Raw genomic sequence first — 19,473 nt, 5'->3', positions numbered from 1 at the left:
CAAATCCGGAAGCGCCACCATCACAGTCTCTCCGTTTGATAGGTTGATATTACTGGTTTATGAGTAAGCAGAATAAATAGCTCTTTAAATTTTTTTATTTTATTTTTAGTTTTAACTCTTAGGTTTTTATTATTAGAATTCAGAAACAAAAGAAAAACGGCAATGGCAAAAAAAAAAAAAAAAAAAATAGAAAAAGAAGAAAAAGAAAATTCATTATGGATCTGATTCGTGTATTCCTTAGCAAACGGACTTAAAAAAAGTCAACGCTTATATATATATATATATATATATATATATATAACTAGTATTTTTACTGCTTAATAAACGTGGTCACGATTAATAGAATTTTCATTTTTGGTGAATAATTATTCCTTAATTTAAATGAATTTGCTGCACTACAAACGCATTTAAACTGAAATATTTCATTTTTTTTATTTGCATTTAGGCAGAGTGGCACACTTACAGCCTGCTAGTTTTGTGTGTATGCCTAAACCACAGATTTCAGATAACGAAAAAAAAAATTAATAATAATAATAAATTAATAAATTGCCACATGCTTAAGTTCACATGGAGAAAATAAAATAAAATAAAATAAATCTATCAGTCAGATACTTGACTTCAGCACTGGATGTGATATGTCATAAAGTCATGCATTGAGATTACATGTCTTAAACCAACCTGACCAGCTGACAAGTGTCTAAAACCCCTCTAAAACCATAGTCAAGCTGGGAGTTGGATTTGTGAATTAATAAAAATATTATTAATAAAAAGCACCATTGCTTGGAGAGAAAATATCATTTGTGTCCACAAGAACACCTACATAAATTTAGACTGCTTTTTACCAGCACAAAATGATTTGGTCGATATATTTTTATGAAAAGGTGACCAAGTTAACTGTTAAAATATTATTGATGTTGTGTTTTTATCCACGGGGCCTGTGATCTCACACCTCGCTCCTGCTAACAGAAAGAGACCAATTTACTGAAAGTCACTCCTGAATTAAAGACATAAAAAAGAAAAATCCTTATTCAGCTCACAGAATTGAAAGCAGGTTTCCGTGGCTGTGCACAGTCCTGCGAGTTCATATGCTTTTCACTGAGGTTTGTGTGTTGCTTCTGGAGTGGCGTCGGGGACCAGCTCGCCTTTCTTCAGATGCATTTGCCACAGCTGTGAGATGCTGTGATTTTGATTGTATTGGGGAATCTTGATTGGGAAAAGCAGAGGGGGAAGTGAAAGCTCAAAGCAAATTCATTACCGCAGAAGCCGTGCATACCGAGCTTTTCTGCATGCAGTGAAAATGTCATCCACACCTCAGTCATTTGTAAAGTAATAAGCAGAAGCACAATGACAGCGAGGTGCAGTGAGATCTGCCTGTCGCCTTAATATAATAAGGATTTTTAAAAGAGTCTTGATTAGAAAGTATAATGAGATTGAGAGCAACACTGCACACTATCTCTCCAGAGGCAGATGGAAAACAAATTAATGTAGCTATTTTGTTTTAATTCCTATTTTTCCCACATTAGTCTGCGGTGCATCCTGAGGACTTGTCATCATTGTCCACCAGAGCCCATGCAGTCAGAGTTATTGATTTTCTGTAGACATATCAAGGGAATGCAGAGAGCAATCTCTTCTTTCCTGCAAAAACAAGAGCCATCCAGCACAAAAAAAGGAAGACGACAAAAAGGGAAATTATTATTCTTGTTCCAAACATTTTGTCCTTTTATGAAAAGTAATTTGAATAACAGGCACAAAACAACTCACACTAAAATGATTGCATATTTAATCAAGTTCATTGACAATATTTCACATGATGTTGATGATACTGGTTAACACAAGACTTTGTTCCTTAAAAGAAGTAGTTCACCCAAAAATAAAACTTTGATGAAAATGTCCTCACCCTCAGGTCATCAAGCAGTAGATGAGTTTGTTTCTTCATCAGAACATGTTTGGAGAAATAGCATTGCATCAGTGTCTCATCAATGGATGCGCTGCAGTGAATGGGTGCCGTCAGAATGAGAGTCTAAACAGCTGGAAAAAAAATCACAATAATCCACAAGTGAAGTGAAAAGCTGAGTGTTTGTAAGAAACAAATCTATGATTAAGGCCAACATATGAGTCGATAATCCATAATAATGCATATTTCTAATATTTCTAGGAATTAAAACAATATTCCCAGGAAATCATGTTTTGATTGGAATAAATTGGATTTCATTTGTTACAATTTTGACCCAAAAAGGGAAACCCACAATCAAACTGTTTGTTTACGATCATGCTATTAACCTGCATTAAATTAAAGAAAGATTAATTATGGCTTTGTAATGTTCTCTTAAATAGAGTAATTGCTCTTTTAGTGCAGATGAATCTGACAGCAACAGGAATGAATTACTGTCAGATTGCGTTTATAAATAAAAAATACCCTTTTATTTCACTGCACAATTTACGTATGCATATTAATAATTCATGCATTTGAAAACGAACAAAAAACAGTACATTTTGATTGGGCATCAAAGAGGGATGAGCATTAAAAGAAAAAATACTTTTTTGAGTTTGATAAATAACATTATTACTCATTTATATTACACAAAACAGTGTGTGAAACACAGAGAAACAGATTCTGACCTTGTAATACGAACAGAAATGTCGAACTGTAATGATCTGTAAGAGAATGTACAGTCAGCCGGTCATCGTTAGAAACTAAAAGGTTGATCAGGCCCCAAATGCACTAAACAATTAAATAAATCATCAGATGAAATGATCTTACACTGAAAAATGTGTAACCTTAAAATACTAACAAGTTAAAAATAGCATTCAACATCACTGAATTCACCTTAATACATTTAATAAATTTGTATGGGTTAAATCAAGTAGAAATAGCTTTTATTAAAGTAACAATTGCAGATTGCCACATTTTACAGTGTATTATTTGAGAGCAAAAAGCATGAGTGACCACTGGTGGATGATATTTAAATCAAGATGCATGCAATTATATTTCTAAATATATAATCCAGAACTGAATCCATTTTGGAAAGCAGTGTTTTGTTTCATTTTTCCATGGAAAACTAAGGCAGCTGAAAATAATAATAATAATAAAAAAATCTATTTTTCAAAAATGTTCCCCTTAAGTTATGAACATATTATTTCTGAATGCTATTCTATATTTGTATGTTCACAACGTCCAGGTTTTTTAAATATAAAAAAAATGCTTATTTTTAAAAAAAAAAAATTCTTAACATTCCATTTTGCAAACATTATGGGATTGTTACTTTTGAATGTTCTCTGTTCTTTAATCTGTAAGAAGATAAAAAAAAAAAAAACGAAACGAAATGAAACGATGAAAGTCCAACTAAAACCTTTCAGAAGAAAAAAAACATTCCATGAACAATGTACAATTTTAATGATGTTTTTATGATTATGTTGTGAGAACATTATTAAAGACCAGATAACTTTGAACAAACATTCTATTAACCCTACTGGAAGTTCTTAACTTTAAGAGAAGGTTGCTAGAATGTTACCTGGGAACACACACACACACACACACACACACACACACACACAACTGAACAATATTGAGACCAAGCAACCTATTTAATCTTCCAAATCAAGAGAACAGTCCAGCCATTGTGAGAATCAAGTGTTATCAAATGACCCTGGGAAATCTCCGGCTTCTGTCAGGCAACATTAAGACCTGAGAAAGAATGCTCCATTAAGGAAACCCATATCATCCAGCAAACAGCGAGGGCAGTGTTGATTTGACAAGACGAATGAGTGCAGGATCACAGGACTTGTATTACCCAGCAGCCTCTCGGTTCCTTCCGTGGCTCCTCCAGAGGGCGGCCTTCTTAATGGTCCTGCTGGTTTTGGCTCTGATAATTGGAGCATGCTCACAAATCAAGGCCATGCCGGAGACGGTAGAGAACGAGAACAGCACAAAAGGAAAAAGAATCACAATTGTTAGGAAACAATAATCAGTTTAGCTCAACCAAACGAAACAAAAAGAGCAGATGCGAGCGGAAAATGTTTGAGACATTTCAACATGTCCTGATTAGCTGTATCTGTATGCATATATATGATATCTATAGAACTCTGCAGTTATGTGTTTTTGTAGAACAATCCAGAGGGAACAGAAAAGATCTGGGAGCAACAGAAGTTTACGATTCTTGCGTGTTTCGTTCGTCGTGATAATCTTCACGGATGAACAAAACATAAACACAATCTGCGGAAGTAAAAAGCTAAACTTTGGCTATAAACAAACTACTCCATGATCACATGACTTCGACGTCAGCACCATTAAGCTTTGACAACCTTTGAATCATTATTTTAATAAGAATATTTTGCATGGGCACAATTATAAACTGTAAATGTGGACTTGTGAATAGATGGGTTTATCTTTTTGAAGTGACGTCTCTGATCCTCTGTGAATGGTGCTCAAAATTATTATTATTTTTTTACTTCAGTGAAACAGATACCATTCCGTTAAAGTAAAAAATTGGTTAAAAACCGTAATGCCAAAAAAGGACCTAAGAGCACCAGAGGGTTTAATGTCCCCAACAACCTCTGTAGTCCCATTTAGACATTATTGTCAACAACCACCTTTTTCAAGACGAGTAAAATCTGTCTTGTCATTGTGTGTGCAAACAATATATTGTCTTAACAAAGGATGTGAGAAAGCGGCACATGTCTGGTGGTGTGCACATTTCCATGCCAACTGTCAGTTTTCTTGTTATATTAACACTGAATTCTGTCCCTTTTAATTAGCAATGTCAGGTCAGCGCTAACCTTTTCCTCCTCCATGCATCAGCATGAGAAAGCGAGAGATGTGCAAACGAGATGTCTTTGGTGTTATTTGAATAAAAAACAGTCCATTACAGCCGTAATCATAATAGTGGCAGGCCTCTTCATATTATATGCTTCTCTGAAACCATCCACCTCCTGGAACAGAGAAGAAAAGAGGGAGACGGAAGACAAAAGCAAAGGTCTGTTTAAAAATGTAAGCACTGTGCAACACGATGTAGTTAAAGAAGAAGCTGGCGGGATCATTTTAAAGGATTTTTCTGCATTTGTACCAAGAGCTCATAGAAGCCAAGTAAATCATAGAAATTTGAGAAATGCAATGCAAGAAACACAATTTATTCATTTCCAATGATTCATTTCCAATGATCCAATGATTTTTAAACGAGCAGGAGGGAATTACTTAGGATTTACAAAAGGATTTACATAGGAAAAAAAAATCTAATAATTACAATAATAATTTCTAATTAAAAATATATATATATTGTGTTTTTTCATGACAATTTAAAACAGTATTTTTTTGTTGTTGTTGTATTTCTGTATTTTTCATGAGATTATTTTTAATACAGTAATTGTAGGTTACACAAAGTATTTTAATATTTAAATCATTATAAATTAAAGGTAGTACATCAAAACCATCATTATGTATACATTATTTAAATTATGAATACTATATCATATTTTTTCACATTACAGTAATTTTGCATTATGTTAATGAAAATGTGTGGGGTTGAAATATGCTTTATTGTTATGCAAATAATTAATGCAAATACGGAGGGAGCAGGGTGGCTGAAGCCCGTTTTCGTGTAAAACAATTTAATGACGACAAATGGACATATATAAGATTGCTGAAAAAATTACTTTTTACATTTTACATTTAAAAACCACCAAAAACATGAAATATTAAATAATAATAAAAAAATATATTAAAAGAATATATTCTTTCGGCAAAGAAAGGTAAAATATTATTCAGATTTGTGAGATTTACCCTAATAATACTGCTGAAGTTGAAATCTGAAAGATGAAAACAGACAACAACCATAAAGATCACCTTAGAAACCACATAGCAACACCCTGGCAACCTTCAAGAACACCCTAGCAACACACCAACAACAACCATAAAGATAACCTTAGAAACCACATAGCAACACCCTGGCAACTCACCAACTAAAAATAAACATACAGAGGGCATTAGAAACTACACCTAGGCAACAACATAGCAACACACGCAACCACAAACAACACCTTAGAAACCACATGGCACCAAACACCAAATACATTTTTTCTAAGGTTTCCTAAGACTGGAGACAAACACAGGACGCCCAGAATAAAGTGTGTGTGTGTGTGTGTGTGTGTGTGTGTGTGTGTTTGTGTGGCTTCAGGAGGACTTTGCCCTGGGAGTTACTTGCAAAATGATTAACAATGACTAAACTGCACAGGAGATTAGAACAACATTTCCCATCAACAGCACAGTGAGATCTTCAGTCATTTTCATCAGTTCACAATAGATTCATAATGAAACAGCAGGACATGCCTTCTCCATGAAAAAAATAAATAAATATATATATATAAAAAAATAATAATAAATCAGTTGTCTGAAATCATGGATTGGATTTTACAAATAGCATCAGTCCCACCATAAGCATAAATGTGTAAATGTGCAAAAATATTTTTCATTTAATATTTAGTATATATATATTTCATTAGTCAGTCCTAAAGATTGGTTTTGAAAAATAGATGTGCGTGCAGTGAGAATCCTCATTATAATCATTAATGTTTTGCTTGTTTACTAAGTGTACTAAGTTCAAATAAAAATCAGACTTTGTGTCTCTCTGCGCATCATAATTCCTGTGATTCATATTTCTATCTTGCAGCTGGAGTTTGCTAGCCTGGTAATACCAGACTCTGCTACTTCACTTTGCTTCGTAGACAGAAGTACAGAAGCGAAATGAAATTGAGCGGAAGTAGGAAGTCTGACGTAGTCAGGCTAGGAGTTTGCCGTTCTTTGATATGTATACAACCACCGAGGAAACCATAGTAACCACATAGCAACACAACAGCCACTCAGAACACTTTAGCAACCACATGGCAGAGCACTGACAACCACATAGCAACACACCAACAACACCTTACTTAGAAACCAAATACTCTAGCAACACACAAAATTATTCTCAAGACACATTAGCAACATACTAACAACCAAATATCAATGCTTTGGCAACCACTCAAAATACCACAGTAACCACTTAGCAACACACCAACAAAAACAAAGAACTCCTTAGCAACACATATTAACACCCTGGCAACCATCCACAACACTCAGTAACCACATAGCAACACAACAACCGTGCAGAACACTTTAGCAACCACATGACAAAGCCTTGACAACCACAAAAAAACACCTTAGCAACCACACAACAACACCCTGGCAACCACATATTAACAACACACGAACAAAAGTCATGTGTCCAGTCAAAGTCTATTTCTTGGTTGAATCTAGTCGAATAATACACATATTGACATGGACAGGTAATCATCACAAATCTGTTTACAATATCTTTTCCTAATTTTAGAAAGTTTGAAAAGTGGGTTAAATCTCACTGTCCTGCTCGGTCCGTCCACAGGGATCATAGCATGGGTCACAGCGCCCTCTAATGGTCATCAGTAATAAATTGTAATATGATGATCAGAGGAGTACAGTACATTCTGCCGGTTGCTCATCAAAAACTCTGAATCTTAACAAAAGCACGTTCATCTGAGAGCGAATTACTGCCTTTATTGTTATTTAATTGATTACTGCCACTCAAAATTCAATCAATAAATGCATTTATATATATATATAAAAAAAAGAATTTTTTTTTTAAAAACACATTTAAATCATAAATAAATATGAACCAATAAATTTAAAAGTTAACCAATACATTTAAATAAACAACCCATCAAACAAGTACATGATTAAACAAATACGTTTAAATAAACTAAGTCTGTTTATTTATTTAACAAACCTAAAGTATTTTACAAGCCATATTTAATGAGGATGTGTGTTATTTTCACCAGTGCAACCACTTCGGAGATGTGCCACAATGAAAAGCATTAAAATAATGTAAAAATTCTCATTTATAATAAAAATATTAGATATAGACTAACAATATATATATATATATATATATATATATATATATATATATATATATATAGGAGTAGGTTTTGAGAAGTCATTGCGTTCTTCTAAAATATTTTTTGTAACTGGTATAATCTAATACTAATATCGATATTTATAGTGTGCTTTTTCACCGAAACAATGACAGTGAGACAAGCAGGATGCAATGTGACATTGAGGACACAGGAAAAACCTATAAAAGTGATTATCAACACCAAACTGTGGTTTAAATACAAACTTGTATGTACAAGCAATCATAACATGGCCAAACATGTGTAGGCGTAGCAGCTGGAGATACAGAGGGAAACTCACACTTTCAGGGTAGAACAATGACAGTGATGTTTAAAAACCCCAGAGGGTAACTCATCTGCCCTCAATTAGCTCTCCCACTTTATCCTGATCGCTCTTTCATTACACATTCATCTGCAGCTCATCCGGACACAAACGTCTGCAGCAAAGCAAACATCTTCTGTTGATTAAACTGACTGCTACTCATTCTGCATGCTTGTGTTTGTGGACACATCTCTGGAGAGTTTACCCTGAATTTGCTTACAGCAGCATTCAAATCTGAGCTATTAATAGGATCATGTATGTATTTGTGCATGCATGTTTTTTATTTTTTACGGGGTTTTAGTTGTTCTTGGTTTCATATCAGACAAAAAAAAAAAAAACTGAAATGTTTGACGAATCTTTATTCATTATAAAAAACCAAGACTTCATTAGTTTCTCTTTGAGAAATGGCTTGTTGTTCATGCATGGATAAATAAAGCCTTAATCAATGTTTTCACAATTGGATTCATTCATAACAATAAAGACAAAGAAGACTGTTAGTGGCAAATCCAAAAAATAAAAACAACAATAACATCACAAAAAAAAAAAAAATAATAATTGTGATTCGCAATCATTAATTTTTTGTATTTACAAAATTGATGTGCATATACAGTGACAAACACATATTTGTAACCTTTTCAGCTGAGAAAGCCAGGAAATAAATACTGGTCCTCCACAGGAAGAAATCTGACAAAACTTACAAAACAAAGAAACAGACAAATTTGGCACCTAAAACATTAACAAATAATCCAAAGCTTTAGGAGCTGCGATGAGGACTTGAACTGATTTATGACTTCAAGATGATGGTGATGAAAATGTATATAATAATATAAATGTTTAATAAAAATTTTAGAAATAACATATATTCATCTTATTTTTTCAGATTATATATACACATTTTATAATATAAACATAATATACAATTCTATTTTTTACATTACATTTTTTAATCCATTTTCATCATGCAACATCTATATATATATAAGGAGAAGGAAAGATCAATGTGCTTAATTTTCCTGCGTAATAAAATCCCAGCAACTGTTTTAGGTTTATTTCACACATGGCATTGAGACAGATCAGTATTTTCCCATCTCAGAGAAACAGATCATTTGAGTCAAGACGGTCTTGTTTTGTTCTGCGTGGACCGCCACGGAGGAACCAGTGAGTTTACAATCTCCCATAAACCCCTGCTGATTATTCTCACCCGGGCATGGATGAAAACACTAAGGCACCGCCTCGATTTCTTCAGCTTGGATCAAACCGGCCTGATCGGTGGACGGGGATCTGAAGGGCAGGTGGTACTCCATCAGGTTGAGGACGGATGAACCAGAGTCGTTTCTTTGGTGAATGAACCAAACCACGGCAGAAATGAGCACAATCAGCACCACGCTGATGATGACCAGAGCTGACAGAAGAGGACTGCCCTCTACAGATCAGGAGGAGACAGAAATATGATCAACACAAACACAAGATGCTTTCTGATGCTTTCATGGATTTACAATGAACCTGACGGCTTCAAACAAACACAGTCATGGACATTATGTCTTTTAAACTCACTTAATATACATATATTATAGCAAGATTACATTAACAACAAAAGATCATTCTTACTAGGTGGACGTTTCCAGACTGCCTCTGAAAAACAAATAAAAATGATTTAAAGTCAAATCACACTTTTAAATCTTTACGGGCAAAGCATACAAAAGCACCAAAAAATATGCACTAATATGTTCTTTCCACAATATTATTTTAGCAAAATTATGATGTTATAATTAAAATTATGTTGACATCATTCACTGCACCTGAAACCTGTGGATGGCCCAATTACTCAAAAATAAATAATTCAATAAATATGTGAACATGTAAGAACTAGAAAGTTGATGTTAACCAAAACGAAATGTCAGGAGCTTGTGCTTAAATGTAAAAAAAAAAAAAAGCCAAAATAAAAATACAAAAGACATTTGCTAATTGATTTAGCCATTTAATAATCAATACATTTTTAAATGTTTGTTTTAACTATTTAATAATGATTTAATTTAGTAAACTGGCCCTCCATTGAAACCAACTCAATACTTAAAATAAACAAAAAGCAGCAAAAAGCACCTTTCTCCATTGAAAGCCATTCATTTATAACTAGAATTATTATTATAGCTGTGGGTGCATGCTTTGTCCATTTAATGATCTAGGTCCTGCAGGGTTGTTTGTACTTGAATAGATTGATAATAAAACACAATGTCCATACTTAAAATAAATAAACTTGGATATTCCAATCGATTTATTGTCTCTTCTTGATTCAAAATTTCAAATAAAATGCAAATACCACCCTAAAAGAAAGCCTTGCCACCCCTGCTGCCACCACAGTTGGCAGCAACGAATTAAAGGTTATGGCCAATTTGAAAATTTACGAGCGCGAATCTTTCGTGATTCGCGAACCTGCTACGAACTCCCAAACTGATTCAAATTATTTGCGATCACCAAACTGACTCAAATGATTCGCGAAGCCGCTACGAACTCCCGAACTGATTCAAATGATTTGCGATCCCCAAACTGACTCAAAAGATTCGCGAACCCGCTACGAACTCCCGAACTGCTCAAATGATTCGCGATCCCCAAACTGACTCAAATGATTCGCGAACCCGCTACGAACTCCCGAACTGACTCAAATGATTCGCGATCCCCAAACTGACTCAAATGATTCGCGAACCCGCTACGAACTCCCGAACTGATTCAAATGATTTGCCATCCCCAAACTGACTCAAATGATTCGCGAACCCGCTCCGAACTCCCGAACTGACTCAAATGATTCGCGATCCCCATAACTGACTCAAATGATTCGCGATCCCGCTACGAACTCCCGAACTGATTCAAATGATTCGCGAACCCGCTACGAACTCCCGAACTGACTCAAATGATTCGCGATCCCCATAACTGACTCAAATGATTCGCGATCCCGCTACGAACTCCCGAACTGATTCAAATGATTCGCGAACCCGCTTTGAACTCCCGAACTGAGTCAATCTGCCTAGGGCACCAACTCCCAGAGGGGTCACCATCCCAGTTGCTCCAAAAAAAAAAAAAAATGAAACCTTCATCCTTTCTCCCATCCGCGCTCGCACGTCATGTTTGCGGCTGAATGTTCATAATTGATGGATGAATCCAAACCAGCGAAGAGAAAAGCAAACTAAAAGTAAAAAAAAAAACAAAAAAAAAAACAGACAAAGTTGGCTTGACGTTGGACGAGTCTCAAATTTAGGGACCGTCTCTAAAGTTACATGCGATATTGGTATACACTTTTCTAACGTCAATAGCATTTGAGGAGAATGATTTATAGTCATAAAAACAACTGTAATTGTTCATGTAGGTGTCAGCTATAATGCACAATTGAATTAAATGTTTGATAATTATTAAAATAATCTGTAAATCATATGTAAATTATGCTACTCTTTCACGTGGGCTCAAACGCAAATTTGAAGCTCAATAGCATTTAAAGAGAAAGACTTGCAGTCATAAAAACAACTTTAATGTGTTCATTTAGGTGTCAGCTACAATGCACACATTATACATTTTTAATATATATTAAAATAAAGTATAAATCATTTAGGTAAAAATGAGGCCCGTTTATCACTTTCAGGCACATTCCTGTGAAAGTTTTTTTTTTTTTAGGTTCCCTTACGAAAATTACCCATGTAATTCAATCAAATCCTTGTTTAGGCTACTGACCAAACATTTAATTCAAATATTCACTTCATCTTTCATTTTTGGAAACCTTTTTGCTATAGATGACACAGCCTTTATAATTTCTTCAACAAAAAAATGTGCATATCACAACCCTTACAAAAATAAACCATGGTTTTATCATAGTAAAACTGCTTAGTTTCCTTTTGCATGATTTCTGAATGCTTGAGACTATAAAATAAATTAAGAGTCATAATAAAGTTAGCCACAGGTAAATGTCGAGAGCTACAATTGTGATTTGTAAATAATACAATTTATTCATTTAGTTTTTTATTTGATTAAAGCTCTATTTTCACCCCTATAGTAGGTATTTTTTTTCATCATCATATTTGAGGAAGGGGGGCACAACAATACAATCCTGCGTAGGACACCTGTTTGGCCAGCAGCGGCCCTGAAGGTGTTGCTCTACAGGTCTTTGGGAATGTGTGCTCTACTACACACACGCACACACACACACACACACACTGAAGCACACGTGGTGTTTTCAACTCTTCACTATATTGACACGTGATGTATGCTACACATGTGCACGTCAGCGCGCTATGAGAGGATTTCACCATTTCATTTGATAAAACTATCGTCATTCATTCGTATCGTATCACAGACACAAACTGCAATGTCTTTATGACAACCTGTCAAAATAAAATTTCGGTATAACTTGAAGAAATTTAAACAGAAATATAGTACTATTGCACAGTAGAATATGCTGTACTTCAAGTAGGCCTATTAGCTAATAATAATAGTTTATTAAAAAAAACACAGAAACTCTGTCTACAACTCACCAAAATAAAAGTTTGGCCTAACTCAAAGAAATTATTTAAGAAATTGCTTAGTAAAATATACTTAAGATATATAAGATATATATACTAAAACATTATTTTAAAGGAATATCACACAAGTTTTCATAGAAGTTTTAATTTAAACTTGCCAAAACAATAACACCATATTTTTCCCATCACATTTGTATTTGTGCCTATAATGTTTATTTATTTATTATTATTGTCAGCTAATAAAACCTATGCTTCAGGGACTATATTCATATAACATCTAAGGCTAAATGTAGCTCTTGACTGGTTGAGTTTAGATGGTGATTAACACCAAACAGTAGAAAATCAGTTCAGTCTCCCCATCTGTAAATGTCATTGGCTGTTAAAGTCTTGTGTTACTTATAATAAATTGACATATTGATAACATTGATCAGTATATATACGTCTGCCATATGTTGCCACCCCTCAAAAATTCCTGCCCCCTTCTCGCCACCCCATCAATATTTTTCTAGATCCGCCCCTGCCACAGAGCAAAGAGGAAACTGACAGACAATAGAGCAGGTTACCTTTGGTATCAAACAAGAAATTCAAACAATAAATACCATTATGTGGCTCTTTAATATGTCGTGACAGATCCTCTTTACTAGTTACACCACGAAATCCACATGAACATCTGAAGGCATCTTATCTCAGCCGCGGAAATGGCAGATTCAGTGTTATGATTGGTCAGTTATACCAAAATAAGACTGAAGTGTGCACTTACTGGTCTTACACACTACTCCGTTCTCAGGCTCTTCCGTGCAGCTGACGTTTTCCCACTTCCCCGTCTCGGAGTGAAGAACGACACACGTGTCCAAGAGCACCAGATCAGTGTCGTCAGAGCCGCCGTCCTCCCAGTTACTGTAGCTCAACACACTGTTATCATCATGCCACCTGAAGACATCTTCTGCAAGAATCACACACACACACACACAGAGATGTGCTTGTAATGAGAAATATTGCACAGAAATTCTCGGTGAAAACAAATGATGCACTCTACAATAAATATCGGTTTAGATTTGTACTTTCCTTGCAATCATTTCCACCGTGAAATATGTTTCACAAGTTCACCTGCACATATATAATGAGGATATAATCACATGAAGCCCATTTGGACAGCTTAATATGGAAGTTAGTAATAAATTAAAAAGAGAAAGTGATGTAAGCAGGTGTTTATATATTCATTGAGAGGCGTTATGATTGACAGGCTTAGCTCCTCCCAATTCTTCATTTAAAACTCAATTACAAAATTTATTTTTTAATTACTTTTTCTTTCCATATATAATCATAATTAAATAAAAATATAATTTAATATATTATGTATATATATTTTCAAATATAATAGTCTATAAAAAAATATATAATATAAATATAAAAATTATAATTATCAAAATTATCATTACAGAGACACACGTTTGCTGTTAAACAATGACATAAAGTGACTTGTTTCACCCTATTCTAACCAAAGACTAGACAACTTATTTTTGCAATTGCAACAAAACCTGATCTGAACAAAATTACTTTAAAGCACATGCAAACACCTGATGAATGAAATATAATGCAGCACTGGGCTGAATCTGTGTCACATCAGGCCATTCTTACCGAGTCATGAACACATGATCAAAGTTCACTTTGTCCTCTGGTTCACTGTTCAATAACGAACTCAAGTCTTTCATCATGAAGCATAAACAGTCTGCAGCAAACATGTAGCGACTGGAACATGCTTCTATAGTTTCCACTCGAAAGATTCTGGGTGTGGAATCCACAAACCCCCTGATCAGCCCCTAAAATAACAGGGTTTCCTTTGTGTTGTGAGACCACACGTGGAGACCGCTTGGAAAGCTGATGGGTGTTTACATCTACATTAAGTATGGACTACCAATAAAACTTAAAGATACAGAGCAACTTCAAAGGGCCAGTTCAAAGATACTGTCATCATTTACTCACTATATAAACCTGTTAATGTTGTCAAACCTGCACAGCATTTCAAAAAGCACCATTTGAATGGAGAATATAATAACATAAAAAACAGCTTGAACATTCTGCCTTAAATTTCATGTTGTGCTTCACTTACAAAAGAACAGCTCAGAATAACATGAGTGTGAGAAACGGTTCCAAAATATTCATTTTAGCATAAACTAACCCTTTAAAAGTTAAAGTATGTATGATTCACTCAATTAGAAGTCATACAAAGTGCCAGCAACATCAGACATGCTCAAAAATAACAGAACTGGGGAAGATTTCCCAAAGCACTTCTCCTTTAACGGTCTCGACTAAAAGCACTGACTAGGCAACAGTCTGGTAAACAACTCTTTGTCAAGGCCTCTGGTTTGAACAGATCAGTCAAGTTCAGCTGCATTCCAGTGTAGAGAAACTGGACCGCGTGCAATAATCTGCCTAAACATGTACGACATAGCTTTTGATTTCTTAGTCCATAAAGGAGCAAAAAATCGTATTTTCATAACAATTTACTATTTGATTCAATGCAAAAGTTGTATTTTACTTTATAAAACAGAACTTGCACAATTAATTAAATAGTTAAAAATCCTTGAAATACCTTGAATGTTTAATTAAATATGATTCACATAGCAAAGAACAAAAAAAAGTGATATTCTAGACAAAAAATGCAAACATTTCTATGTAAAATTGTAATTCTTTAGAAAAACTTTTTTTTTATTCTGCAATTTACTCAATTCCTAATTATTATTTTTTATATATATATATATAATTAAAAAACTAAAACAATAAAAACATAAAATTATATTCACAACCCATACCAATTCTGTAATCTGATGCATCTCTGACTGAAAACATGAGATTTTATAAGAATCTAAGGCGGGACTTGAATTTATTCAGGAAACTGATTGGCTCCTGAAAAGTGGGCGTTATCTTCCAGAATGAAAGGGAGGGGTTTAAACTAAATGGAATTTGTGATGTCAGCCAAAAAGGAAAGCTCTTTTCAGAGCTAGAGCAAGGTACTACTATACATTTGCTGAAAGGTTACAATTTTTTTTTTTTATAAAATCTGCACCGATGATGTGTTTACAGTAATAAAAGCAAATATGTTAAATTCTAAAGTTTAAAGACCTACAAAATGTTTTCAGGTGAAGATCAAACTTACTGTCGCTGTCGTAGTACATCCCAAGCCAGATGCTCATTCTGCTTTTCCATACAGAAGGGGTGTACTTAATAATGAAGTCATTCTCCTCGGCACTTTTTACTGTCACGAGATCTAACAAAGTGATATATGGAAGGTTAAACTCCACCATACAGTGAGTGTATAAAAACTATTTTAGATATTTCAGTGTGTTACAGTTTGGAAATTGTAAAAAAGTAACCACCATATCCTCTGCACATGTCTTTCGCATCTTGAAGGTAGTAGCTTTTGGCGATGTCCTCTTCTCCATGGACGAAGTGATAGCAGCTGAGTCCGAATGGCAACCACATGCGTCCATCTCCAGGACATTCTGCACGGAGAGAACTTTTTACATCTCAACAAGTGGTAAAAGCTTTCTCTTTCATGCTACTTGGAGGTTTTCTTTTAACCAGCCATCAAGTGACAGACTCACATTTTGATGACATTTAGATTTAGATTTCTTGCAAGTCTTGCTAAACAGACTTGAGAAATGTCATTGGTTCGTTGGGACATGCACCTTTATTTTTTCCTCCCAAGAAATAAACAAGACATTTTGCAATTAACCAGCAGTTCATGGTTTCATTTGTCAAACTCCAATTAAAAGTGCCACAAAAGCATAATAATGGTAGTCCATTGGACTTTTGCACTATTTCTGAAACAAGAAAAAATAGCTTTCATATCTCTCAAATCAAATATAGCGCCAGGTTATAGGTCTGAATAACATTTGGTAACAAGAAGAACTAATGATGTTTGTTTGGATAATGTGTTGGGGTCACACATTAGCAGTAAACAGGAGTTATGTAATCAGATTACTTTTTTCAAGTAACCAGTAATGCATTCATTTCTAATTTAAAAGGAAATATCAGAGTTACTTTTTCAAATAAGTAATGCCAGTTACTTTGTTTTCCCATGAATTGACTGACTCATCTGTCCTCATGTCGCACAAAAACAGATTCAATGCAAACTCAGAATATGAAGTAAACCTGCTGCAATGAGTAAATGTTTAACACAAATACCCTTTATGCATTTTTAATCTAATTGTATTAACCAGTGTCTTTGCTGCTGACCTTCGATTATCTAATTCAGACATACAAATAAGAAAAAATGACTATAGATAAACATAATATTTGTGTTGTTCTATATTTTTCTATAACATTTGCCAAAAATATAACTTTTTATATATATAAAAGAAAAATCAAACAAGCAAGCCCGGCCCAGAAGAGACAAAGTAGCGCAATAGTAACATACTTTATCACTTTCCATAAAAAGTAACAAAGTTAACTTCCTCAGCACTGTTCATTAACGTCTGAAGTTATCGTAGGGCTTCAAAAGACGCAAAAGTCGTATGGCAGCACACAGTTTGTGTATGTAAATGTATATAAATAATGACAGACTCGAGTGCGCGCTGAACTTCACTGTTGTTTGCGTCGCCAGAAAACAAACCAAACAGTCACGAGCTTCGCGTTAAACCCAGATCAAACACTCGCTAAAGCAAACCACTCACCAGCAGAGTCCTCTCCTTGCACGAAATGGCACGTTAGAACGAGAAAAACGATGTCAAACAGCGAGAAACGACGAGAACTGGAGTCCATGTTTTCAGCACAGCGAAGGTATCGTTCACGGGAGCGCGCGGAACACGTCACTCTCTCTCTCTCTCTCTCTCTCTCTCTCTCTCTCTCTCACTCACACACACACACACACACACACACACACACACACACACACACACACACAGTGTCAACAATAAAGTTTTATTTTCACGATTGCTACAATTTGGCGACACTTCCAACGTAAATAAATCACGTACAGTATTGAAATAGACAGTTTATTAAAAAAAGTCTAACTTAAAAAAAGAGAGATAATTCTAAAGTATAAACATAGTTATTAGAAACCGAATGGCTAAATAAATACATAAATAATAAGGCATTTTTATAATATTTCGCTCATTACATGAGTATTGAAAAAACTGTATGAAATTAACAATTAATGCTGAAAAAAATAGTATCCATTACAGAATTTGTAATATAATGTGAATTATAATGGTTTTAATGGAAACTGCATGTTGCATATTGATCTCTACTGGTAATTGGTCGCCTTCTATTTGGTGGCTTGTTAAAACCAATGAATCTTAATGAAACATGTCAAAAACACACCACAAGAAACCATTTTAAAAATGTTAATGGTTTATAACGTTTGTAATGGTATTTGTAGTGGAAACCATTAGAATTTCTTTGAATGGTTTATTTATTTATTTATTTTTTTTTTTTACTGAAACCAGCCTAAACTGGTGTGCTAGTCTGAGCTGGTTTAGGATGACCTCTGTGATGACCTTTGCTTGTCATTGGCTGTTACATTCTGCACTTGTAATCTGAGACTGTACATTATTAAGTTTTATTTCTGTTAATTAAAGCACAGAGAGATGACTGATGACCTTTTAAATGTTCTTTTGGAACTAGTTTAAAGGTTCTCCAGCTGTTAAATCCCACAGGAATGTGTACACATGAGCGCTGACCCGTGTCTGATGCGGTTATTATTACACTCAAGCTTTCATGGATAAAACAACCGGACTGACCTCAGAGTCAGAGACAGATGAGACTCCTATTGTTTGTTTGCTCATCATATTTTAAAGTACTTTGATAGGTTTAAAAATGCAGAAAAACAAATGCAAGTTTAATTATTTTACTACATAGTTAAAGTAAATAAAAAAGCCCAATGTTGAAAGGAAAAATAGAATTTTTTTATATTTTATTTTATTGAGTTAATTCAATTTGTTTCAATGTTTCTTTTCAATTTATTTATTTCACATAAGGTCTTTTTCACAGTAATAACCTCAGATCCAGTGTTGTGCTAGTTACTAAGAAATAGTAACTAGTTACAGTTACTAGTTACTTAATTCAAAAAGTAACTCAATTACTTTGTTGATTACTTACACCAAAAAGTAATGCATTACTGTTAAAAGTAACTTTTTAGTTACTTTTTTAAAGAACTTTCTTTAATGTTCCTATTAATGCGCTTTTATGCGTTATGGTCTATACAAACACAAAGTAAAACAGAAAGTAATTTAAACACTATTTTTATTAAGTCAGACCAGCACAAACTGAATATTATATACCACAAGGATTTCTGAAATAAATAACAAAACATCTGAATAATATATTCATAATCAAAAAATAAACTTATCACTGTATCTAAACCAACAACATGTTTATTAGATCCTGTACCCACTAAATTACTGAAAGAGCTGTTACCTGTAGCCGAAGAACCGCTTCTCAATATTATTAAATCGTCATTATCTTTAGGTCACGTCCCAAAACCATTCAAGCTGGCGGTTATCAAGCCTCTTATTAAGAAACCAAAACTAGATCCTAGTGTACTGGCAAATTATAGGCCTATTTCAAATCTTCCATTAATGTCTAAAATTTTAGAAATAGTTGTGTCTGCTCAATTGAGCACCTTCCTGCATAAAAATGATCTGTATGAAGAATTTCAGTCAGGTTTTAGGCCCCACCATAGCACAG

The 19,473-nt window shown here is 34.3% G+C and overlaps 1 protein-coding gene across 1 annotated transcript; it reads right to left on the bottom strand.

Annotated features, from left to right (window-relative positions):
• Nucleotides 1-8,625: 8,625 nt before the first annotated feature.
• Nucleotides 8,626-17,607, bottom strand: LOC113053713 (CD302 antigen-like; the record flags this gene model as incomplete). Its single annotated transcript, XM_026218995.1, has 6 exons — nucleotides 8,626-9,704; nucleotides 9,890-9,913; nucleotides 13,544-13,726; nucleotides 15,941-16,051; nucleotides 16,161-16,286; nucleotides 17,460-17,607. Coding segments are annotated over 6 exons (795 nt in total), but the record flags the coding sequence as incomplete, so codon positions are not given.
• Nucleotides 17,608-19,473: the final 1,866 nt, after the last annotated feature.

Source organism: Carassius auratus, chromosome 34 (assembly GCF_003368295.1).
Source record: "Carassius auratus strain Wakin chromosome 34, ASM336829v1, whole genome shotgun sequence".
In the NCBI taxonomy this organism is placed as follows: domain Eukaryota; kingdom Metazoa; phylum Chordata; class Actinopteri; order Cypriniformes; family Cyprinidae; genus Carassius; species Carassius auratus.
This window is presented reverse-complemented; position numbering and strand designations above follow the sequence as displayed.